Raw genomic sequence first — 26893 nt, 5'->3', positions numbered from 1 at the left:
GGCGGATATGATGATGATCGTACTAGTAATTGAATGTCTATGAAAAAATTTCTTCAGGTTTGGACATGATTAACGTTATTATTATTAGCATTTTTTGTTAACTGTGCTCATCTATATATTTAACCATATCAAACCATAAAGCTAAATGGTACGACAAGTTTGTCAAGATTTGGGCAACAATGCGTCGCTTGTTCTGCGCGCGCAGTCTGTCGTTAGCTCGCTAGTTAACGTTAGCAACACAGAATAACAACTTGGTCTTTAGGTAAACGTGCTAAGTTAACTTACCATTGCTATAATATATAACCACGTTTTTCCTTCGCAGCAGCATGTCTAAAAGAAAAGTGACGTTTGAAGATGGTGACGGAGAGACTATTGAGGTGGAAGATGAAGTTCCTAACAAGAAGGTAACGTTAGCTAACGTTCATATACCGTCGCTAGAATCCACATGTTATATAATAAAGTTAGGACTTCTGTTTCCCTGTTTCCCTTTCTGTCTTGTTGCAAACATATATATCTGATCTCACGTCAGATTAACATCGCATAGAGTAGTGCACACAGTTTGGGCCGAAGGAAACGTATCTTGTTCCAATGCTTTTCTTGATTATTATTTCCTCGCTCAAAGTCGGGTTCCCGCTCGGTTGTATATTAAGTAATCATATCACAACAACCGGGCAAATTAGCATGGACTGACATTAATTTGAGATCTCTAGGCGACGGTATGTCATGTAATTTTATTTCACTTCATCAGAAGCATTTTAACTATTGCCTAGCTATACCTACATATTGATTGATTACAAATTATATGAACAGATTGCAGAATGGGTACAATACAGTACAGCTCAATAATACACACAATTGTTAAGGGGATGCACTGCAGACCCGACTTTCGTCTTGTTTACATCAGGGTCCCCCATTTTCAATTCATAGTGACATTTATGACTATACACAACATACAGATATACAGTACTGTTACATCCAGACATTTATGACATACAAGATATACAAATATACAGTACTGTTTATTTACAGACAGTTTCTAAAAGAGAATATATACATTTGAGGGGGAAGAAACTGTGCAATCTGTGTTGAACATGATTTGTGGAACTCCCTCTGGTGGTCGAGTCGTGGTATTCACTGACCTTTGGGAAGTATTTTGACATGTACATGGGAATCTTAGTGGTGTATATAAAATATAGGCCACTTATTTATATATATATAAGTTATAAATTTGTCAAACGTCCACCCCGAAGCTGTTGAAATGGACCAATTTCAGTGGAGTCTTGTCCGTTTACTGAGGGCTGCCATCGTGATTAGAACGTACAATCCGTTAAGTTTCATTCGATTCATCACGGCAGCGCCCAGTAAACAGGCTTTCCACTGATTTTTTTCTGTGTAACAGTTAAGTGTTTGACAAATTAGTGGCAGAGATTTTATGTTTAGGAAAATATCCCCTCCAGGGTTATTTTAAACCCTTAGATTATTTTTCTATATTAAATAACAATTTGTATAAATATGGATTTCCCCACCAAATTGTTAAATGGTTAAGCAGCATCTCTTCACATTTGCCCTCATTGAGAATGCAAGGTTTTATGAATATATGTAAATTGACAACAAGCACCCATTGATATATAGGAACTCCTAAATCTGCAGCTTGTATTCTTTTAAGACCTGTCAATACCTACTTAGCTTTCTGTGTATGCTGAAGCTAAAGGTTTAAAGTTACCACATGTTGAATCATGACCGGTTCGACCTATTAATAACATCACACATGCAACTCAGATTTCAGGGAAGTACAGGGAAGATAATTGATTTGATTGTTGAAGATGGATGAAGTTCAATATGTAGTCTTGCATAGCCAATACCTTTATCCACACTGTGTGCCAGCGCCAGAGAGAGGTCTGGCTGAACCTATTATCATTCTGCTATAGGGGGAAAACGCTCAGACTTGTTTGTATTTCTTTAGGGGGGCAGAGTTCAGACTGAAATAGTTGGCCAATGACATGCTTATACCCGCAATATCAGTCCTGTGATCCAGACTGAACAATATGTGGATGCCTTCTAGCCATGACCAAATTATACAGTAGAGCATTTTATAACACAGATATGTTTGTTTGCCTTGTCCTAAATGTGTTCAATTGAGGGCACTACTATTCTGCCTCTAGACTGCACGCAAAACTCAGTTTTGTTTTGTCTCATATTGCTCTGGGTTTTTTTCATGACCATGTGAGCCACTTTCATATGTGGTCCTAAATCAGATACAGGTCTGATTTTCTTTGTCGGAATTCATGCGACTTTTACGTCTTTCTAGATTGACATTCATACACATCACAATTCTGCACTGGTGGGAGCCACTCTGTGAATACAAACATGAAAGAGAGCTGTGATGGAGGTGGTCAGTGGAGGGAGGGACAGTGATGTTTTTACCTTATTGGTATTTGGGGTGATATTTATGTACAAGCAAAACCTGAGGGGATGTATAATAACAGGTCTGTTTGAAAGCATATTGAAAGAAGAAATGCCTCTCATTCACCTCCTCCTCACCCCCATTATATCATCTGCTCACAAATTAGCTGGCCTCCACTGCACATCAACTTAAACCATAAACTGTGACTTCAGTGTCTCCATGTTTTCATCCATCTTTGTTATTGTTCATTTGAGCATGCGGGTCAGTTCATAAGCGTGACCAGTTCGCACTTGAATTGAGCACTAAGGCTTGCAGTGTGACTAACCTATCAATCAAATTTATTTATATAGCACATTTAAACATGACACTTGTTAACCAAAGTGCTTCACATAGGATGCTTGGTTCATACACATACAGCTCATTATAGTAATATTCCACAATTATTACATTTGATAGTAATAATGGCACACATAAATTCACACCGACATGCGCATTTGTTGATACATGCAGGACTAGTCTAACCTATGTAAGGTTGTGAGTGAACCTGGCTCTACTAGGTTCAAGGCAGTACTACTATTTTACCTTTTTATGTGAATCAAGTGTGCCTATTATGTCATGATAGGAATGTCTAGCAGTTTAATATTAAACTGTACAAATTAAATTAATACAGTAAAAAAAAATGACCTGAATGGCAGCAGGTTTTTCAGGTTACTGTTGTGACCATGTTGATCAGATCACAAGTTTAGTTGTGCTGCTACACTGACAATTGTACTTTTGTTTCTCTTGTTTGACTTTGTAGGTTTGCGAGGCTGTGAGTGAATCTGGCTCCAGGTTAAAGTTCAAGGGCAAACATTCCCTTGATAGTGATGAAGAGGATGAAGAAGACGACAAGGAGAGCACCAAATATGACATATTGGCCAGCGATGATGTGGACGGTATGTTTCATCAGTTATTTGGGCTTACATTTTTAATTGGTGTCTGGTTGGCTTGAAACACTGTCTGCTGTGATCGATCAATATGTTGCCATTACCTCCGATTTAGTCTCTCTCCACACTATGTTAGGGCTGTGCCGGAGAGAGGTCTCGAGAGGAGTGTTCCGACTGAAATAGTTGGCCAATGACATGCTAATACCCGCAATATCAGTCCTGTGATCCAGACTGAACAATATGTGGATGCCTTCTAGCCATGACCAAATGATACAGTTGAGCATTTTATAACACAGATATGTTTGCCTTGTCCTAAATGTGTTCAATTGAGGGCACTACTATTCTGCCTCTAGACTGCATTTTTTTTGCTCATGTGACTTCTTATCTGGGGTTTTTCATGACCATGTGGGCCACTTTCATATGTGGTCCTAAATCAGATACAGGTTTACAGATACAAGTTTCTGACTGAAGGTTGCTGGTTTGAATTCCTTGACTGGTTAGGGCGAAAAACTGATTAGAAAAGTATACCTCCGCCCCCCAGCAACTTCAAAAGTGCCGTTAAGGCGGCCGGGTAGCGCAGCGGACTAAGCTTCTGTCTACCACCACAGAGCCAGTGGGATCGAATCCGGCTGTGGTGCTTCCGGGTTGGCAGTGTTGGCGGGTGGGAAGCCGGCGTGGGTGGGTCCTGGTCGTTGTAAACAACGACTCCTACAGTTCGGTCGGGGCGCCTGCACAGCAAGGGAAGGATCTGGGAGAGGTAGTGTGACCTTCCACACGTTACACTCTCCCAGTGAGAGTCCGTGCTGCCAGGTGAAAAGAAGCGGTGGGCTGGCTACACATGTGTCGGAGGAAGCATGTGATATTGTGATAGTCTCCGCCCTCCCAGACCGACGGTAGGGGGTAGAGTGCGCAACGACCAGGAAGGGAATTGGGAATTGGCATAACGACTAACATTGGGATGGGAGAAAAACGGAAAAAGAAGGGGGGAAAAGATAATAATAATAATAAAAAATAAAAAAGTGCCGTTAAGTTGAGCAAGGCAGTTCGTGTTTTTCACTTTGTTTTCAGGCCAGGAGGGAGCGACCATTGACTGTGACGAAGGGGTTCCCATTACTCCCTTCAACCTGGACGAGGAGATGCAGGAGGGACACTTTGACAATGCGGGAAACTACTATGTTAAAAAGGAAGAAGAGATCAGGGACAACTGGCTGGACAACATTGACTGGGTGAGTGCTGTTTATTTCAACGACTTCGCCTTACATTTTTGAAGGAAGTCCAAACGGCAGTAATCAATCTTGAGGAAACTGATAGCCGTCTGACTATCTTCAGAATGTATGTGAAACCGGGCGGCTAAGTGGCGCAGTGGGCAAGGCTCTCGCCACTAACGCAGGAGATGCTGGGTTCGAGCCGTTCATACTAATACAATTGGCAGTATTAGGGGGTGGGAAAGCCGGTGGGTGGGGATCGGACGTTGTGGACAGCGACTCCCGTCTCCTACAGGTCGGTTGATGCGCCTGTACAGCAGAATTAGGAAGCAACGGGGGCAGCGTGAGCCTCTCACGCGTTACTCCTCGCGGCTGAGAGACCGCGCTGTACAGGTGAAAAGATGCGACAGTTGCCTCCTCGTGTACCGGAGGGCACACGCAGGGAACAAAATAAACTTTTTGACTTACCAGCCATTTGGCTGGTAGATTTAAAAAACTACCAGCCAGGGGGCGGCTAGGTGGTGCAGTGGGCAAGGCACTCGCCTCCAATGCTGGAGACGCTGGGTTCGAACCCAGCCAGGGAACAAATTTAACTTTTTGACTTACCAGCCATTTGGCTGGTAGATTTTAAAAACTACCAGCCGGGCAGATTTTTTACCAGCCAAAAATCCAATTAGTATTTATATTGTAACGTTTGGCCACTTTAAATCATTGCACAGAGAGAGAGAGAGGTAGATAGATAGATAGATAGATAGATAGATAGATAGATAGATAGATAGATAGATAGATAGATAGATAGATAGATAGATAGAGAGAGAAGGCAGGCCTGAAAACCTACCTGTTCAAAAAGGCCTTTGACTGTTGGCTTTTTATTTTAATTTTATTGCGCTTTTGTTTTTAAATTGTCTGTTTATACTATGTTTTTAATTAACTATGTTCTATTTTTATCTTATTTTTATTCTGTATTTTATTTTATTTGTTTTACTAATAACCATTTTATTTCTATTTTTTTAACTGTTTTAACCATGTAGTGTAGCACTTTGGGATCCCAGTGAACAAAAAGTGCATTACAAATCCAATCTATTATTATAATGTGTAGCTGCCGCCCTGGCGGACATCTGTGCTCTACTGAGTGCACCTTTCTAGTCTAGAGAGAGAGAGCGCTGATTCTCCATAGCTGAGCAGGGTTGCATTTTGTCAACACAAGTTGGAACCCTGGAGGAAGCGATATAAGGAAACGAATTGCCAATAAATGTGAAGTTATCTTTGAACCTGTTGCAGGGAATATGCCTCCACATATTTGGTCAAATCAAATGCGAAATAGTAAAATATCAGAGCACAATCAAACGCGATTGCAGGGTTTTCTTGTAGGCTAAAGAACGGGTGATGTAAGACCTCATGTGCGTCTCATGTTACAAACTTGACCTCGTGAGCAGAGCGCATCTCATTTACATTTAAAGGTTCATTGTTTGTAAACATTAGAACGGACACGTGACACACACACACAGTTTCAACTCACCACCGCCGCATCATATTGACGCCGAGCAGTGCGAGCACAGACGACCCATTACCTGCCGGCCGAGGTAGATGCATGCAGTATTTTGTTAGCCGCCAGGTGGCGGGCAGACCTTAAATTCTAATCGCCAGACAATAAATCTACAAGCCAATGGCGCTGGGCGTCTAACTATTTTGTACCCTGAACCCAGCGCTCCACATTGCTTTCAGTTTAGGGGTAGGCAACCCTAGGCACGCGTGCCTGCATAGGCACGCAGGGGCATTTTCATAGGCACAGGGGGCAGCATTAAAAAAAAATATATATATATATATAATATAATTTTTTTTTTTTTTTTTTTTTTGCTTTGAAATATTATAGTGAAATATTTTGCACTGTTGTCGCATTTATCTTGTTGAAATCCTCCCACAGGTTCTTTTTACTACCACATATTTAATTGAGACCCTTTATTTGTTTATTATTTCAATTTAGCTGGAAATACATTTGCTACATCATTCAGTAACATTTGCAGAGCCTTATAACAAAAACATTATTACGGTCGCCATTGTGACCAGTGGGATTAATCAACAAATTTTATTTTTTATTTTTCTATTTCATTGAACATTGCACATGTTAAAAGCCATTTTTACTCAAAATGTGAGTATTACCAAGTCAACTTGTGTTCTTAAAACAATGACAATAAACATAGTTTTATTAGGTTGAAATAATGTGGTTGTGTACTTATTTTTCTGTTAACTTATTATGGATTGAAAACTGAAAACCTTAATGCACAGTAACTGAACTCAATATTTTTAAGTTCTGGTAACTTATTATTATTTATTTTTTTACAGTGTAGTCTTGCGATCAATCAAAACTTATTTACACGATATACCTCACATTCACCCTCCATTCACATCCTGGTGTTCTCCATTAGGCCTGTAGGTGGAGCTATGACAGCACACGATGGTGTGTGATGTGTCCAAAAATGAATGGGCAAATGTGAGTGAAATGGTCGCACTGTATGCAGCAGCTGTTTGTCTGCATTGCATTCCCCCCCCAACTCAGATTTAGGGTTAATACAACCATCATAATAATATTGTTAATAATAACAATAACAATAATGATGTAATAATGTAAAAATTATCATTAAAAAGACCTGATTATGAGAAAATAAATGTACGATGCATGGAATATTGTTGAGGCACACTAGTTACAACTATATTTCAAACAGGCACTCCTTGTCAAAAAGGTTGCTGACCCCTGGTTTAGCTGGTCGTCCGTACTAATACACATTGGCAGTATTAGGGGGAGGGAAACTGATGGGTGGGGATCGGACGTTGTGGACAGCGACTCCTACAGGTCGGTTGGTGCGCCTGCGTAGTAGAATCAAGAAGCAACGGGGGCGGCGTCCCTCCAAAGCCCAGACCCCTGACGCTGAAAGATCGCGCTGCGCAGGTGAAAAGATGCGACGGCTGCTACCTCAAGTACCGGAAGGGACTCGTGCTATGTATGGCTTCGTCCACATTGCAGCCGGCTTGTGGGAGGCATGAAACAGCGTTCGAGACAGGGGAGGGTTGAATTGGACCATACAAAATTGGGATGGGAGAAAAATTGAAAATGGGAGAAAAAGTGGATTAAAAAAAAAACTACCAGCCAGGCAGATTTTTTCCCAGCCAAAAATTATAAATAGCTTTTTAGTATATCGCCATGTGTTATTATTACTATATAATACTCTCGTATGCTATTTTCAATTAATATCATAAACAACATAAGGAATATTAGCATAATTTTGAGTGGACTGAAGGAATGAGTCAGCGTTAATAGTTTTAAATGCAAATAATTTATTGAAACATAGAAGTGGGGTTGGGACACACACACACTGTTTCAACTCGCCACCCTAGGGCTGGGCGATATGGAAAAAAATCATATCGCGATAACGATATGATAATTTTATTTTATTTCTCGATATCGATAATTATCGAATTGTTATAAGTATAAAAAAAAAATTTAAAAAAAAAACATTTTTTTTTTTTTTTTAACAACAGATGTATGTTTATTTTGCAGCAATTCTTTGTCACTGCCGCCATCTTTAGTGTTACATCCCCTCACACTCCAGTTCTCAGGCTGCAGCTGGTTTAAAAGCTAAAGTAAACCGGCTTCTCTGCTGGCTGTGGCTCCAGAGGAGTTGAACAGTTCTGGCTCTGCTAGTTTATTTTCGATCTTTTGGCGCTTTTTTGGTGGACAAACCACTGCACATGTGCACTGTGACTCGTGACTGGAGTCTAGTTCTGCTAGCACACATAGCCTACTGTGTACAGACGGTTTCAAAATGTATTTTAAATTAGAAAGCAAACAAAATAAATGGACAAGAGAAAAAGAAATCTGAATTTGGTCAGTATTGTCATTTGGACAAGCAAAGCCATTACTTTAAGTTGCAGGCAAGAAAGACAAGTCTGTCCACTGTCTCTGGTTTTAAAACTGCCCTGTTGCAGGTAAAAAAACAAATAAAAAAAAAAAAAAAAAAAAAAAACGATTTTTCGATTTTTTTTTAAATTTCGATTATTAAAATATATCGCGATATTTATCGTTATCGTTATATCGCCCAGCCCTACGCCACCCCGCATCATATTGTAGTATAGTCTGTCTTCAAACTTTTTTATATTTGAATATCAACATTATCTGTCCATCCTCAGTAATCCTCAGTTTACTATAATATACTCGTGTCCTGAGTCCTGACTAGTGACTTCATCGTCTTTCCAAACGCACGCACACACACAGAGAAAGGGAGAGTGCCCCCCCCCCCCATTTCCCTTTCCCCAGTCCACACTGTCTGCTGTTCTCTATGGCTCTGCTGCTGATCAGGATTAGCTTGTTAGCTTACGCTAACGTGACTCGCGGAGTTGCCACGGGTTTTTTCAAAATAAGAGTATCATATGAACCGAACGTTGCTAGCTGATGGAGCCATAGATATTATGACTGGAGCTGCGCTTGGGGCGGAAATGAGACCCGCACAGGATTTTCAAAACAAGAGTATCGATATGAACTACACGCCAGGTGGCGGGCAGACCTCTCATTGTTAGTCGCCAAACCTTAAATCTGCCCGCCATTGGCGGTTGGCGGGTACTTATTTTGTTCCCTGGAGACACGTGATGCAAGGCTTGGTCCACATTGCAGCCGACCAGTGGGAGGCATGGTCTAACAACGTTTGAGACAGGGGAGGGTAGAATTGGATAATTCAAAAAAATTGGGATGGGAGAAAAATAGAAAATGGGGAGAAAAAGTAGGTAAAAAAATAAAAGTATGTGAAACTGATGACAATTTCATCACAAAAATTACTCCCCTTTCTTTGTTGAACATGTGTGGTGGCAAAGTTATCCCTGTCTGTTGTTGATCCTGTGTGCTAAAGCTATCCCGGTCTGTTGTTCAACCTGTGCACTGCAGCCTGTCTGTTGTTCAACCTGTGCAGTCTGTCTGTTGTTCAACCTGTGCACTCTTGTCTGTTGTTCAACCTGTGCACTCTGTCTGTTGTTCAACCTGTGCAGTCTGTCTGTTGTTTAACCTGTGCAGCCTGTCTGTTGTTCAACCCGTGTGCTAACAAAGCTATCCATGTCTGTTGTTGAACCTGTGTGGTGACAGTTACACCTGTCTGTTGTTGAACATGTGTGCTGCTAACAAAGCTATCCCTGTCTGTTGTTTAACCTGTGTGGTGACTGGTGACCGTTATCCCTGTCTGTTGTTTAACCTGTGTGGTGACAGTTATCCCTGTCTGTTGTTTAACACTTTCCGTGCCAGCCATGCGGTGCCCCGGAACCCTGTTGCGTGCCACCACCCACTTCAATGACAGAGCTCTCATATTTGCGAACGCATAAACTATATCTTAAATTATGGCTATGTGTCTAATATGGCCGTCGCTTATCAATGACTTGTTTGCAGTCAACATTGTCGAAACGGATTGTTTTTTAATCGGTTCATTTCCGTTTTACACCATTTTGAAAAACGCTCGTTTTTTGAAAGTTTCAGAAAAAGATAAAGATTCTGTGATAAACGCCCTTTACTGGAGTACACTGGAATACACAAAACACGTTGTAATTTGTCTGCCTATTTATGAATCGTTTTCAAATAAACGCTAGATTATCGATAGTATATGTGTACTTATGCACGCTATAGAAGCGGGCTGAAAAATCGATTATCTTATTTCCTGATCGCACACAGACACACACATGACACACGCTGATATATAGGTGAAAATAGCTCTGATTATCCCAAGACTGGTAAAATAGATTCCTTACCTCAGATCAGATGTTCTCCAAAAAGATTATTCCAATTCCTGATCGCCATTCCAAATATCGATCGCGTTTATTGATCCAACGCTGGGTACTGAAAACACATATTCTCTGCTGTTCTGGTGGTGGACAATGACTTGGATCGTCTCCGGTTACTTGTCTGACAAGTAAAATGTGGAAGCAGGACTTTTTTTTCTCCATGCGTTTCATTCAATCCAATCCAAAGGGGTGCAGTACCATCCGGAGAGACGATAGGGGGCGGTATTTTCCCTGTTCGAGTTCAGACAGATCCCCACTGGTAACGTGAGGCTAGATTGATGAAAAATGAATGGAAATCGATAATAAAAAACGATTAAAAACGAGATCTCTCGTCGGCTGGCACTCAACGGTTGGCATGAACTAACGAGAAATCTCGTCGTTGGCACTGAAAGTGTTAACCTGTGTGGAGACAGTTATCCCTGTCTGTTGTTGATCCTGTGTGCTAACAAAGCTATCCCTGTCTGTTGTTGATCCTGTGTGCTAACAAAGCTATCCCTATCTGTTGTTGATCCTGTGTGCTAACAAAGCTATCAACCTGTGAAGCCTGTCTGTTGTTCTACCTGTGCAGCCTGTCTGTTGTTCTACCTGTGCAGTCTGTCTGTTGTTCAACCTGTGCAGCCTGTCTGTTGTTCAACCTGTGAAGCCTGTCTGTTGTTCTACCTGTGCAGCCTGTCTGTTGTTCAACCTGTGCAGTAACCACGTCATCCATGTCCCTCCAGGTGAAGATCAGAGAGCAGCCGTTCAAACCAAAGAAGAAGGGTCTAGCAGCCAAACGCAGACGCAGAGCGGGGGATGAGGACGAGGCGGAGGACGAGAAGCGGAGAGAGGAACAGCAGGCGACCGGCGACAACGAGGAGGAGGAGATGGAGGAAGAGAAGGAGCCCGAAGAGGACCCCCTGGCGTCCTTCACCCAGCAGCAGCTCACGGAGGCCGTGGTGGAGCTGCTGTTGCCCGGGGAGACGGTCGCCGCTGGACTCCGGCGGCTCGGGGGCCTGAGCGTACGCAAGAAGCGGAAGCTCCGGGAGGAGTCGGACGGCGTGGAAGAGAACAAGCGGGATACGGAGACGCTGGACAGGCTCACGGCGCTGGCCGACAGACTGGTGGGGAACGGGGTGTTTGAGATCTATCAGCAAACCAAGGAGAAACTGGCCTATAAACTGAAGCGCATGATGAACCAGAAGCAGCCGGGGGCGAGGAGTAAACCCAAAGATGGCGACGACGATGATGATGATGAAGAACAAGATGAACTTGATATGATTGGAGACAAATTTGATGAGAAGCACAGTGACAAAATGCAGGACGAAGGGGAAGATAACGATCAAGGTTACTAAGAGTTTACTATAGTACAACCACAAAGAGAAGAGGCTGCACTCTTGGATCAATGCAAATGTCATATTACTCTGCTTTCTGTCATTCAGACATTTGTCAGAGCATCCAATGTTTGCGTATCCTCTTATAATGTATGTGTATGCTCTGATGAAGGTCTAATAAGTAAGCTCTGTAATAAATGTGAAAATTGCATGGATCTAAGGGTCCTTTATAGGGTTGGGTACTGTTCACATTTGAACCTGTACCAGTTCCTGGAATCTGGTATTGGTAACGGTAATAACATTTAGTTATGTATTGTTGTAACACACCACACAAAATAAATCTCATGTATTATCCAATGCCAATCAGAGAGCGTCTCCGAGAAATGCGTCTAGGTTTCGTAATCACGCGTCTGGTCTTTCTAAAGACCCCAGAGATGGGAGTAATATATATATTTGTGGAAAAGGCTCCCTCTTGTCTAGTATATTACACTCTTGTACTTTATACTAAACATGTAAGGTACAGAAATTGGGTACTGATTCATCTAGCGTGAATCGGTACTCTAGTACTGATGTAATTGGGTCGGTACCCTTAAAAGTACAGAGTTCAGTACCCAACGTAGGGTCCCATAGAATCTGCTTTTTTTTAAAGGCAAAATTTACCCATCTCAAACTCCTGCAAGTTGCAGGAAAGCAACTGTTGCAATTGGAGGATGGAGAAAAGGCGCTGGGGAGATTTGCCTGCTTAATGTCTTCCTGTTCTTGTCTCCTCAGCGAGTGATTCAGTGATGTGGGAGTACAAGTGGGACAATGAGGAGGGTTCTGAGCTCTACGGCCCCTTCAACAGCCAGCAGATGCAGGTATGAAGCAAATTGAGCATGATAAGAGCGCTCATTGTCAACATAGCCAACAAAAAGACCGAAACCTACAATGCAAGTAGGGTCCATTTAGCCAACACCAGATTATAGCTCATATCCTGAATTCATAGAACTCCGTTAAATACACGTCACAGAAGGCGGTCGGGTGGCGTAGCGGAGATTGCGCTCGTCACCAATGCAAGAGGCTGCGGTCTCGACTCCCGGAGTCGGCATTGCCCTGCGGCTTGGGCCGGTCGTCATACTAACTCGTTTGGCTGAGTTAGGGGGAGGGAAGTCGTGGGTGGTAATCTGGCGTTGTGCACAGCAGGTCAGGTCTGGGCGCCTGCTCAGCGAAAGGCAGGAAATGGTGAAGGCAGCGTGACCTCCCACGCGTTACGCTTCACCAATGAGAGTCCTCGCTGCCAGGTGAAACAAGAGCCACTGGCTGTCTCCACATGTGTCGGAGGAAGCATGTGGTGGACTTCAGGGTTCGCTTGTACCGACCAGTAGGAGGAACATGTGCACAACAACCAGGTAGGGGAGGGGGGGAATTGGCATAACGACTAAATTGGGATGGGGAGAAAAAATTGAAAATCAGGCGGATAAAAAAAAGAAAATGCACGTCACAGAGCCGTATTGCGATGACCGCGGTCAGTGTACCTTTTTCTCAAACTACTCGATGAAGTGGCGTGTTCGCTTCGGGTGTTCAGATTCGGGCAGACTTGAGTGTGTATATAAGGCAGTGCACATGCTTAGGGACCACAGTGTTCCGTTTACTGCTGCACATAGATGGAGTTCGACTACTTTTAACTTTGCACAGATTACAACGCCCGGGTTACACTCTTGATCATTTTGAGGAGGCTGAAGGCAACACTGAAGCTAAATGGATCTGGTTTGGTTGGACCCATACTGCTGTATTTGTATGAGGAGTATTTGTAGTGCAACTTCAGCACTAGGAAAGGCACTACATGTAAATCCCATAATGTCTGCGTATGGATTAGGACTGGTTCTACCTTTCACCTGAATCTGGCCAGGTGGGCCTTAATCTTCTTACTGTGTTTTCCAGGGCTGGGTGGATGAAGACTACTTCAAAGATGGTGTTTACTGCAGGAAGGTCGGCCAAGATGGCACTTCGCAATTCTACAATTCCAAGAGATTGGATTTTGAGCTTTATACATGACTTCTGACTGGAATCACACGGATGACTGGCGTCATCCTCTCTCTCTCTCACTCTCTCTGTGTCCTCTCTCTCACTCTCTGTGTGTCCTCTCTTCCATTCTCTCTCTCTCTGTGTGTCCTCTCTTCCACACACGTTCAGTGGTTTGGTATCCAATCCGGAAATTGCGCCACACAGCCTTGAGTTCCTGTATATTGTTTTTAAATAAAACATATTTGTGTCTTGATACTCTAGTCTAAACCATTTCTTCTTGAGTGCTAAAATACTGTCTGGCAAGCTGGGTCTGTAGCTTGCATTCTTGACCAGTTTGATTCTGAACTGAGTTTATAGAACTATTTGAAGTGTTTGACCTAATGTCTATGCATACATCAGCCAATATGCTAATTATGAGAATGATACCCCTACTTAAAAATGTTTATCAGGGTGTAAACACTTGAATTATGTTGCTTCAGTCAGCGTACTAGTGTGTGGACTTGTATGCTGTGATAATAGTATGGACCCCAGAGGTTACCTATCTACAGTATATGTAGGCCTGTCAATCGGAATTCGCAACACTGCCCAATAAATTCAACAAGATTATTTGACTCTGGTTTACCGGTATTCCAATTTCCAAATAATAGGGATTTGTCAATATGTGCATATAAATATAAGCTACTATATTAACTTTTTCTTAATTATTATTCAGATGATTTAGGTGAAAGGCATTGTGTGTAGTTTCCACACGAATATACAAATGTAGACGCCTTGACTTACACTGTCATAGTAGATGGATAATTGACGCCCCTTAGGGGAAATTTGTTTCCACAGCCTGTACACAAGAACAATTAAGGAACACAAAACAGCCACAACAGTCCATTAATTGTTATTGTTAATTGGGGGCGGTAATGCTTTTTTACAGATCAGAGATGACATGATTTATAGACGTCAACCTGACATGGTCATAATTCTAAGAGAAATTGTGATTCCCGTTTTTTTTATTTTATTTTTTAATACATTTAATTTACATAAATGTTTTTGGATAAACATACAAAAACAATAGTATTCACTTTAAAAAAAAACGTTTTAATGAAAATATAGAATAAAGACTACATAAGTGTGTATGGGGAGGGGGTGGGCACATGCGCTGTGGATTATACCCAGAACGTTCCTGCACTTAAAGCTGGCTGCGTCAATTTGGCACCTAGGTACAGGGATAGAAGTGGTGATAGAAGCCTGTAGAGGAATTGTGACTAGATTTGAAGCATCCCCGAAGCAGGGAGAGTGGAGGGGACCTGAGATGAGTCTTTTGCCAGAGCCCAAGAGAGTATTGCTGAGAGTCAGATTTTAGACGGATCTTGGAAGAGGGGTGTTCACTCACTGGGACCAGCGACAAAGTGCTAAACATGTTGGAGATCTGGAAGACCTCCTTCGAAGGCTCTGGTGTATTTTTGTAGACTACTCATATTGGACTATGCTGTTTTTTACCTGGTCAGTTATTATGAGTATGTATATTGGGGACTGGAGTAAGGACATGCATATCTCTGTAGACTTAGCTGCAACAAGGCTTCAGAACCCCAAAAGTGTCCCTAGGGGAACTTGATGAATGTCACCCTTATCTTAAAAAGATGAATGTTATAGCCAATACATGATCTTTCAACATTTCTCCTAGGTCACTTGAAAAAGGTATTTACCCAGGACTGTAATGACCTTTGTGGCCTTTGAACCGGCACAGCTGTAACTACAGTAAGGCCAGTTGCTGTATAGGAACAAATAACTCAAGGAATTGTCTTACATTGTGAGTTTTGTGACGCTATCAGAAAACATACAAATAGGACCATGTTCTTGTAAGAGTTCGGTTGACTTTCTAGGGAAGGTTCCGAGTTTGGCTGTGTTGTGAACTCAATCTTTTTCTGCAGAAATTATTAAGATGCCTGTATTCAATAAAGTATTTTTGAAACTGGATCAACAGAGTCCCAGGCAGGTTTTTTTTCCTTCTATCTTTTCTTCAAAATATACTACACAGTGTTGTGGAAACTACTCCAAGAGAAGAAACGATGAGCTGAGTAATTCTGATTGAGTCAAGTTGTAAAAAATGAACATAGATTTATTCTCTGTGATCCCAGTGAACGTGCTCAGTTACTAATCAGAGACCAAGTGTACACAAGCGTCTGACCAGGAAATGAGACACTGAACATGACATGACGTACATTAAGATGACCAAACAGGTGAACATAGATTTAACATAGAAGAAAAAATAAAAACAGAAGATAGGTCTAAGGGTTGGTGTCCCTGAGACAAGACTGGAGTCAAGATTAAACAAGAAAAGAACAAGATGTGATTTACTTGGAAATGTCTATCTGTCCTGGCCCTTGAGGTTATAACACTATACCTTATGCATACTGCACCTTATGTGACACTGTGAATATATATTTCAGTTAGTTAGATAGTCAATTATATTGACCTATTTGTTTACACTGCTTGTGTTGTTTTTACTACCTGTACCCCCCTTCCCCCATGCTGCTATGATGCCTGAATTTCCCCAAGGGGATCAATAAAGGAATATCTTATCTTATCTTATTTTAAGAACATCAGCCAGACTGTCGCCCTAGTGTCTTTGAGCTCTGCTAGTTAACCTATATTAAACTAGTCAAGGCTATCGTATATGTATGATATGGAATATGTATTTCAACACATCTATAATGACATGATAATATTTCTATTACAACCGCTTACAGCAGACCAGCACTCTATCTGGGGAGACAAACAGCCTGTGTGTGCTGCTAGCTAGCCCAGCCACCACTGTGTCGCCAACTGTGGTACTGACACGTTGGTTGAACAGTTGTTAATCTGAGAGGAATGGTGGTGTTGACAGCAGATGACAGGGGTAGCAGTGGTCCCTATAGTTTAATTGTAGATGCACAGAGGTAAGACTGCTGAAGTTCTACTAAAGTGAAATATCCCTTAAAGTCTTTTTGTTTCCAACACATTCTACATGTTTAGAAAATAGTTGCTGAAAACATGTGAAAAGACTTTAGCTGTGCCTAACATCTTGGCTTGTTGACACACTGGAGCCATCCTTAGCATAACCCATCCCCTAACACTAAAAACTAGCCCTTTCCTAATGCAATAATGGAAGGCAAGCAGCAGCAGCCCTGTAACCAAAATGAGCTCCATGTGGCCTATGATGTTAGAGGACTATGAGGACAAAAAAGACAGTGTTCAGGAGGTGCTTGAATTGCCACCTGTACCCTCACATCTGCAGGTAGCCTGCTCCTCCGGGTCCCCAGTACCAGGCTCTGCACCATAGTGGGCCGAGCCTTCTGGAACAGCCTCCCCATCCAGCTGAGGGCACCACAGAGCCTGGACTCCTTTAAACACCTACTGGTTGGTTCACATCCATAGACCTGAAGGATGTGTATTTTTTTTCACATTCCAATTTTTACTCCTCACAGGACATTTCTGCACTTTTTCATTCGGGGAGTAGCGTACGAATACCAGAGGATGCAGTTTGGCTATTCCCTGGCCCCTCGCACTTTCACTAAGTGCTTGGAGACTGCTCAGACCTCTGTGTTGTCAGGGAATAAGAACCTGTTCGCTGTTTACAAACATACCGTGTTCGAGCCAATCAGCAATACGGGAGACTGCTATTCGAAACTGGCCCCTGTAAATGTCCTAACCCAACCCCCTCCAATGTACAGTAAATGTCCTAACCCAATAATACACGAAACCCTCTTCTTGGGACCAAGTAAGGTTTTGTCGATATTCCAATGTACAGTTTCGCCTACCCAACCCCCCCACCCCACCCACCCAACCAACCACCTCCAATGTACAGTCCCCCCCCCCCCCCCAACTACCCAACGCAATGTATAACCCCTTTGCCCATTTCTAAATCGCCTCGTTAAAACAAATAAAGCATTAACATTGGCATGGTGTACCTTTCTGTGCTTATTCATCCACAATCGCTCAACATGAAAATATTCGCAATTAATCATAAATAAAAAAAACGCGACATTTTATTTCAAACAATAATGTTAGTGATAGAAGGGAACTCATTTTGTGCAAAAATGTAAAGCTTTTCAATTTCCATGTGGCAGAATTGTTACAATAGCCGATAATCCATTTTCCCACTGATAAATCCCTATACCGGTGGAACAACCAGTGACGTCAGACTACACCTGTTGAGTCGAGTAGGGTAAATCTGCAGTGCCGCAGCCCGGGGCCTGTACTGTGCGTCGGGGCCTGTACTGTGTGGTGCACTACTGCGCATGCGAGAAACAAAGTAACATATAATATAGGACACTAGAAACATAAAGTAACATACGGAAAATAGGACCTAATGTCCAAAATAGCGAAATAGGTACTTACATTTTCACTGAAAAACATCTTTGGTTATTATTATTTTTTTTTTTTAATGATCTTTTCCCCCTTCTTTTTCTGTTTTTCTCCCCTCCCAATGTTAGTCGTTATGCCAATTCCCAATCCCCTTCCTGGTCGTTGCGCACTCTACCCCCTACCGTCGGTCTGGGAGGGCGGAGACTATCACATGTTTCCTCCGACACATGTGTAGCCATCCCACCACTTCTTTTCACCTGGCAGCGCGGACTCTCACTGGGAGAGTGTAACGTGTAGAAGGTCACACTATCTCCTAGATCAGGGCTATTCAACTGGCGGCCCGCATCCGGCCCGCGGGATAATTCTGACCGGCCCGCAAAAGATTACATGATAATTAAAAAAAATAATAAAAAAATTATAATTATTTTTTTCTTTTCATGTCAACGTTCAGATTTCATTGATAAAGTGAGGGAAAACTTTGCAAGTCGATTTGATGAATTTGACATGCCCAGAGAATTGATGCATTTTGTGAGCAACCCATTAAGCCAATGTAGCTGCTATTTCCACAAAAGGACAAGAGTTCCTTGCATCACTTCACATTGATGAAGGTCTCCTGCAACTTGAAATAATTGACATGCAAGCATCATCTGCTCTGAAGCAGGCACTTGAGAATGAATCCACCACAACATTTTGGATAAAGTGTATTCATGTCAACACATTCCCCAAAATAAAAACGCTGGCAATATCTGTGCTAACAATGTTTGGCTCAACATACACCTGTGAATCCAGTTTCTCTCACATGAATGCCATTAAAACAAGCAACCGTGCCTCCTTGACAAATGAGCATTTGCATCACTGTTTGCGGGTAGCCCTCACTTCCTATGAACCCTCTTTCTCTGCCATTGCCCAGTCAAAGAAGTGCAATCTCTCTCATTAGATGTGTGTATGTAGGCTAGGCCTGTCTGCCCCCCACCCCCCCTGACGTTTGAGAGTTAAGAGTGGACAATAAGTGCTAATAAGATGCTGTGATTTTCTGTTGTTGCACAGACATGAAGCACTTTTTCATAAGCTCAGCTGCACTATAAATGTGTTTTTTTGTTCAAGTGTTGATGTTAGAATGTTCAGATGCACATGATGCACTTGTTTGTTTTTTATTTTATTTTTATATTGAAATGTTGAAGAGGAGATGTTGCAGTTGTTGCACAGTCATAAATGAAGCACTTTTTGCAGGAGATGTTGCAGATGTGGCACATAAATGAAGCACTTTTTTTTAAAAGTATACTACTTTTGCAATGTAGTTAAATAAAAGTTGGGTAGGTGGGGAAAACTGTACATTGGAGGTGGGTGGGGGGGGACTACATTGGAAGCAGGTGAGAGTCCATTTTTTTCTAGCTCTTTCTAGCTCTGGTTTAATTAACCTAGTATTACTTATTACTATAAGCATTCATTATTCTTCGTTGAAAAATAACCAAAGATGTCTTTCAGTGAAAATGTAAGTACCTATTATGCTATTTTGGACATTAAGTCCTACTTTCCGTATGGTACTTTATGTTTCTAGTGTCCTATATTATATGTTACTTTGTTTCTCGCATGTGCAGTAGTGCACCGCACAGTACAGGCCACGATGCACAGTACAGGCCCGACGCACGGCACAGTACAGGCCCCGGGCTGCGGCACTGCAGATTTAGCCTATTGGATGAGTCTGGGCTTTGCTGTGAACTGGAAGAAGAGCACTCCTCTTCTCAGCCAGCAGGAGGAGTTCCTAGTTTTATTCCTGAACTCAAGTTCTATGGTAGCATCTGGCACTCAGCAGCACCAGGAGGACATCCAAATCTAATCTACAATCCAAATTTATTTGTAAGGCCCGACAACACACGTTAATGTCCCCATGGGCCGGACACGTCTTCTTTAAACAAGTCAAGAAGAAACATCACAATAAATCAAGAACAAAACAAAAACACCATGACGTCCAACAAATTTAAAAGAAAGAAAAGAAATTAATGCAACACTCCCAGACATACCCCACGTGAAAGTAAGGAAAAACTCACTAAAACCTAGCAATAGGAAAGAATGCACCAGAGGCAATGTGGAGGAGAAACCTTAGAAGGGCCGTTCAAGGGGGGATCTCCCTTCTAGATGTCGGTGATAGTGTTGCATCCTCGGTCTGCTCAGAGAGTTCCATCAGGTCGGTTACAGCTCTGTCTGTGATGCGCCTGGTCGGCAGGATGTGTCATGGTTATCTGAAAGGTAGAAGACATCTTTCAACGGTTTATTCAAAAGTGAATCAAGCAATAGTTACAGACAGGTATACGTTGCAAGGAAAAAGTGCATTGCAACAGGCAGACATTCTAGATTCTGCCCAGAACATAAAGACTGAGTTTCCTATATGTCGTCACTAAGCCAATGAAAATGCTTCTTCAGAAAATGGAATCAGAATACAGGGCTGACACAAGTCTATACATGGTTATAGTTACAGTAAGACTAGGGTAGGATTACGGCTGAGTCCAACACTTCTCAGTTCAGACAGAGGTGCTGTTGTATAAGTCCACAGGAATGTATGACATTCCCTGCATGAACACATATATAATTTGCCAGCTTTAATACAGTAAATAACAGTACATTTGTACACTGTTTAAGTCATTTACAATAGATACAACTATAGATAGATAGATAGATAGATAGATAGATAGATAGATAGATAGATAGATAGATAGATAGATAGATAGATAGATAGATAGATAGATAGATAGATAGATAGATAGATAGATAGATAGATAGATAGATAGATAGATAGATAGATAGATAGATAGATAGATAGATAGATAGATAGATAGATAGATAGATAGATAGATAGATAGATAGATAGATAGATAGATAGATAGATAGATAGATAGATAGATAGATAGATAGATAGATAGATAGATAGATAGATAGATAGATAGATAGATAGATAGATAGATAGATAGATAGATAGATAGATAGATAGATAGATAGATAGATAGATAGATAGATAGATAGATAGATAGATAGATAGATAGATAGATAGATAGATAGATAGATAGATAGATAGATAGATAGATAGATAGATAGATAGATAGATAGATAGATAGATAGATAGATAGATAGATAGATAGATAGATAGATAGATAGATAGATAGATAGATAGATAGATAGATAGATAGATAGATAGATAGATAGATAGATAGATAGATAGATAGATAGATAGATAGATAGATAGATAGATAGATAGATAGATAGATAGATAGATAGATAGATAGATAGATAGATAGATAGATAGATAGATAGATAGATAGATAGATAGATAGATAGATAGATAGATAGATAGATAGATAGATAGATAGATAGATAGATAGATAGATAGATAGATAGATAGATAGATAGATAGATAGATAGATAGATAGATAGATAGATAGATAGATAGATAGATAGATAGATAGATAGATAGATAGATAGATAGATAGATAGATAGATAGATAGATAGATAGATAGATAGATAGATAGATAGATAGATAGATAGATAGATAGATAGATAGATAGATAGATAGATAGATAGATAGATAGATAGATAGATAGATAGATAGATAGATAGATAGATAGATAGATAGATAGATATGGCAAGTGGAGGCGTCTGAAAGTCCCTCTATCTGTGATAAGGGACCTCAACCACTCGAGGGAGCCAGAGACCCTCGCTGGAAGTGTTGATTGATTGATTGAAAAGTTTATTAACAGATTGCAGAATGGGTACAGTACAGTACAGCTCAATACATACAATTGTTAAGGGGATGCAGACCAGAGAAAGACTTTCATCTTGTTTACATTAGGGTCCCCCATCTTAGTGGTGTAGTGTATCTTGTAGACCAGGCCCATTGCAAGTTGCTGTACTCTGTCGTCTACTCTAAGCCATCCTAGGTTGTCAAAATGGGCAGGGGTGAGGTGGGTTCTAGGAGTAGTAAGGTCAAGCAGTAGTCTGACCAGTTTGTTTTGTGATGTTTGTAATCTTGTTTTTAGCGCCTTTGAGGTGCTTTGGTACCATGAGGTGCAAGCATAGTCGTAGTACCCTTGAATGAGTGCTCCTGCCAGAGTCTTCAGGGTATTCTTGTTTACCAGAGAGGAGATCCGGTACAAGAATCTAGTTCGTTGGTTAACTTTTTTTTATTACATTGGATGCCATTTTGTCACAGGAAAGATTTGCCTCTAGGATGGAACCTATATGTAATTTCATCTTTCCTTGTGACAATATTGTCACCCACTGTAACTGAGAAGCCGTCGGTCTTGCTGAGTTTGTTATTTGATCCGAAGAGAATGGACTCTGTTTTACCCAGGTGTAATTTTCTCCCGGGCAAATATTGCGGCATGGTCATGCTGGACCTACAAAAGGCCTTCGACACTGTCAATCACACCATTCTGATTGACAAGCTAAAAGCAATTGGTTTTGATAGTCTATCAGTGAGCTGGATACAATCCTACCTGGAGGGGAGAGAACAGATGGTGGAGGTAAACGGTAAACCTCTCCATAAAACAGGGACACGTCCCCAAGGACTTCAAAATTGCGAGGGTGACCCCTCTGCACAAAAAGGGCAGCAAATTAGACCCAGGCAACTACCGCCCTGTTTCTATTCTCACCTCCATCTCGAAAGTCATGGAAAAAATAGTCTACGAACAGGTTGAAAAGTACCTAGCGGAAAAAAATCTAATCTACGAATTCCAATCTGGCTTCAGAACATCCCACTCCACTGACACATGCCTTCTCTATTTGAATGACCACATCAAACAAGAGGTGGACGCAGGCAAATACTGCGGCATGGTCATGCTGGACCTACAAAAGGCCTTTGACACGGTCAATCACTCCATTCTGATTGACAAGCTAAAAGCAATTGGTTTTGATAGTCTATCAGTGAGCTGGATGCAATCCTACCTTGAGGGGAGGGAACAGATGGTGGAGGTAAACGGTACCCTATCCCCCCCCCCTCACAGTGAGCTGTGGTGTTCCACAAGGAAGCATACTAGGACCGCTACTGTTCCTAATTTATGCAAATGACATGTCGTCAGCTTGTGACTGCAACTTGTTCCTGTTTGCGGACGACTCAGCCCTGCTGGTCTCTGACAAGAACAAGTTACAGGTTGAAAAAACCCTCAGCTCGGAACTAGGCAGAATCTGCATATGGCTCGCTGATAACAAACTATCATTACACATGGGCAAAACAGAGTCCATTCTCTTCGGTTCAAATAACAAACTCAGCAAGACCGACGGCTTCTCAGTTACAGTGGGTGACAATATTGTCACAAGGAAAGATGAAATTACCTACCTGGGTTCCATCCTAGAGGCTAATCTCTCCTGTGACAAAATGGCATCCAATGTAATAAAAAAAGTCAACCAACGAACTCGATTCTTGTACCGGATCTCCTCTCTGGTAAACAAGAATACCCTGAAGACTCTGGCAGGAGCACTCATTCAGGGGTACTACGACTATGCTTGCACCTCATGGTACCAAAGCACCTCAAAGGCGCTAAAAACAAAATTACAAACATCTCAAAACAAACTGGTCAGACTACTGCTTGACCTTACTCCTAGAACCCACCTCACCCCTGCCCACTTTGACAACCTAGGATGGCTTAGAGTAGACGACAGAGTACAGCAACTTGCAATGGGCCTGGTCTACAAGATACACTACACGACCAAGGTACCCATGTACATGTCAAAATACTTCCCAAAGGTCAGTGAATACCACGATCACAACACCAGAGGGAGCTCCACAAATCATGTTAAACCCAGATTCGGCTCAAATAAGGGACTAAACACGTTTCGCAATTATGCCACATCAATGTGGAACGCCCTACCCAAAGCTGTAAAGGAATGTGGATCACTACCCACTTTCAAAACCTCTCTCAAGGGACACCTACGGGAGACTGCAATTCAACACTGGCCCCTGTAAATATCCTAACCCAACCCCCTCCAATGTACAGTCATTTACCTAGTATGGTTTTGTCAATAGTCCAATGTACAATTTTGTTTGTTTGTACAGTGTCTCCCCCCCCCCCCCCCCTCAATGTACAGTTTTGCTTGTATATACAGTGTGCCCCCCCCCCCCCCCCCAACCACCTCCAATGTAGATTACCCAGTATGGTTGTCAATATCCCAGTGTACCCAACCCCCCCCACCCAACCTCCTCCAATGTAGTTTCTACGTCAAATGTATATACTCCCTTTTCCTGACTCCTTCTGTATCACAAACAGTACTGTATTTGCAAATCTGGTATGTCATAAATGTATAGATGTAGCAGTACTGACTATCTGTATGTCATGTATGTCATATATGTCCTGATGAATTGAAAATGGGGGACCCTGATGTAAACAAGACGAAAGTCTTTCTCTGGTCTGCATCCCCTTAACAATTGTGTGTATTGAGCTGTACTGTATTGTACCCATTCTGCAATCTGTTAATAAAGTTTTCAATCAATCAATCAATCAAAACCCTACCCCCCCCCCCCCCCCCCACCCCCCCACCCCCCCCTATGCTGTGGTGTTCCACAAGGAAGCATACTAGGACCGCTACTCTTCCTAATTTATGCAAATGACATGTCATCAGCCTGTGACTGCAACTTGTTCCTGTTTGCGGACGACTCAGCCCTGCTGGTCTCTGACAAGAACAAGTTGCAGGTTGAAAAAACCCTCAGCTCGGAACTAGGCAAAATCTGCATATGGCTCGCCGACAACATACTATCATTACACATGGGCAAAACAGAGTCCATTCTCTTCGGTTCAAATAACAAACTCAGCAGGGTGACAATATTGTCACAAGGAAAGACGAAATTACCTACCTGGGTTCCATCCTAGAGAATCTTTCCTGTGACAAAATGGCATCCAATGTAATAAAAAAAGTCAACCAACAAACTAGATTCTTGTACCGGATCTCCTCTCTGGTAAACAAGAATACCCTGAAGACTCTGGCAGGAGCACTCATTCAAGGGTACTACGACTATGCGTGCACCTCATGGTACCAAAGCACCTCAAAGGCGCTTAAAACAAAATTACAAACATCACAAAACAAACTGGTCAGACTACTACTTGACCTTACCCCCAGAACCCACCTCACCCCTGCCCACTTTGACAACCTAGGATGGCTTAGAGTAGACGACAGAGTACAGCAACTTGCAATGGGCCTGGTCTACAAGATACACTATACGACTAAGGTACCCATGTACATGTCAAAATACTTCCCAAAGGTCAGTGAATACCACAACCACTACACCAGAGGAAGCTCAACAAATCATGTTAAACCCAGATTCGGCTCAAACAAGGGACTAAACACGGTTCGCAATTATGCCACATCAATGTGGAACGCCCTACCCAAAGCTGTAAAGGAATGTGAATCCCTACCCACATTCAAAACTGCTCTTAAAGAGCACCTACAGGAGGCTGCAATTCTAAACTGGCCACCGTAAATGCCCAAAACCCCCACCACCTCCTAATAGACAGTCTCCTCCCCACCGCATGTACATATTCCCTCCCCGCCGTATGGATATTTCTCTCCCACCCACCCACCCCCTCCTAATGTACAGTCCCCTCCCCATCATATGTATATACTCTGTCAGGATCTAGGGGTAACAGTACTGTATATTTGAATACCGTTTATGTCACAAATGTATCAGTACTAAATACCTATATGTCCCTATGCCATAAATGTCATGTATGTTGTGTATGTCATAAATGTCTATATGAATTGAAAATGGGGGACCCTGATGGAAACAAGACAAACGTCTTTTTCTGGTCTGCATCCCATTAACAATTGTATGTATTGAGCCGTACTGTATTGTTTGTACCCATTCTGCAATCTGTTAAATAAAGTTTTCATTCATTCATTCAGCTCACTGATAGACTATCAAAACCAAGTGGAGAGGACTTGAATGTGCACAGGGATGGAATTCGTGCGTTGATGAATTGAAAATGGGGGACCCTGATGTAAACAAGACGAAAGTCTTTCTGATTGATTGATTGATTGATTGAAAACTTTATTAACAGATTGCAGAATGGGTACAGTACAGTACAGCTCAATACACACAATTGTTAAGGGGATGCAGACCAGAGAAAGACTTTCGTCTTGTTTCCACCAGGGTCCCCCATTTTCAATTCATCAGGATTCTCTGGTCTGCATCCCCTTAACAATTGTATGTATTGAGCTGTACTGTACTGTACCCATTCTGCAATCTGTTAATAAAGTTTTCATTCATTCATTCATTCATGGTTCCATTTGGGTCCCAATTTATTGCGGTACAAATCAAGGGGATTACCGTGTGTGTCAGTTCACTCGAGGACGGACTGCATCCTCTTTTATTGGCTGTACGTCACCCAACGTTGCCCGTAGCTTCCTTTCATTGGTTACATTTCTGGAGGGATACGCCAGACGCGTGATTTCTTCCCGTAGTCTATGTTTGCGAAGACGCTCTCTGATTGGCTAGCCGCGTACAGCGAAGACCCCCTCTGATTGATCTAGCGCCGAAGGGTCTCTTCCTCCTAACAATTGATATTGATTGATTGATTGATTGATTGAAAACTTTATTAACAGATTGCAGAATGGGTACAATACAGCACAGCTCAATACACACAATTGTTAAGGGGATGCAGACCAGAGAAAGACTTTCGTCTTGTTTACATCAGGGTCCCCCATTTTCAATTCATCAGGACATATCATGACATATACAGATATACAGTACTGCTACATCTATACATTTATGACATACCAGATTTGCAAATACAGTACTGTTTGTGATACAAAAAGAGTCCAGAAAAGAGTATATACATTTGACGTAAAAACTATACATTGGGGGAGGTTGGGTAGGTGGGGTGGGTGGGGGCTGTACATATGTTGTATGC

The 26893-nt window shown here is 41.9% G+C and overlaps 1 protein-coding gene across 2 annotated transcripts; it reads left to right on the top strand.

Annotated features, from left to right (window-relative positions):
* cd2bp2 (CD2 (cytoplasmic tail) binding protein 2) lies at nucleotides 1-13923 on the top strand. Of its 2 annotated transcripts, none has more exons than XM_084329540.1 (7): nucleotides 1-57; nucleotides 323-404; nucleotides 3204-3339; nucleotides 4399-4556; nucleotides 11069-11672; nucleotides 12431-12516; nucleotides 13580-13923. In XM_084329540.1, exons 2-7 carry the CDS (start codon nucleotides 327-329, stop codon nucleotides 13691-13693), a joined length of 1176 nt encoding a protein of 391 aa, XP_084185666.1. In that variant the 5' UTR covers nucleotides 1-57; nucleotides 323-326; the 3' UTR covers nucleotides 13694-13923. The 2 variants fall into 2 exon arrangements, with proteins under 2 accessions (XP_084185666.1, XP_084185667.1); XM_084329541.1 differs by having other exon boundaries at nucleotides 3-57; nucleotides 326-404.
* The last annotated feature ends 12970 nt before the right edge of the window (nucleotides 13924-26893 follow it).

Source organism: Notolepis coatsorum, assembly GCF_963971535.1.
Source record: "Notolepis coatsorum genome assembly, chromosome: 14".
Taxonomy (NCBI): Eukaryota; Metazoa; Chordata; class Actinopteri; order Aulopiformes; family Paralepididae; genus Notolepis; species Notolepis coatsorum.
This window is presented reverse-complemented; position numbering and strand designations above follow the sequence as displayed.

Excerpts from the sequence above, each read along its gene's own strand:
- cd2bp2 (XM_084329540.1), top strand. The coding sequence starts at position 327 with ATGTCTAAAAGAAAAGTGACGTTTGAAGATGGTGACGGAGAGACTATT. Across the intron at positions 3,340-4,398 it reads GGCCAGCGATGATGTGGACG|GCCAGGAGGGAGCGACCATT; the intron begins GTATGTTTCATC and ends CTTTGTTTTCAG. Across the intron at positions 4,557-11,068 it reads GGCTGGACAACATTGACTGG|GTGAAGATCAGAGAGCAGCC; the intron begins GTGAGTGCTGTT and ends ATGTCCCTCCAG.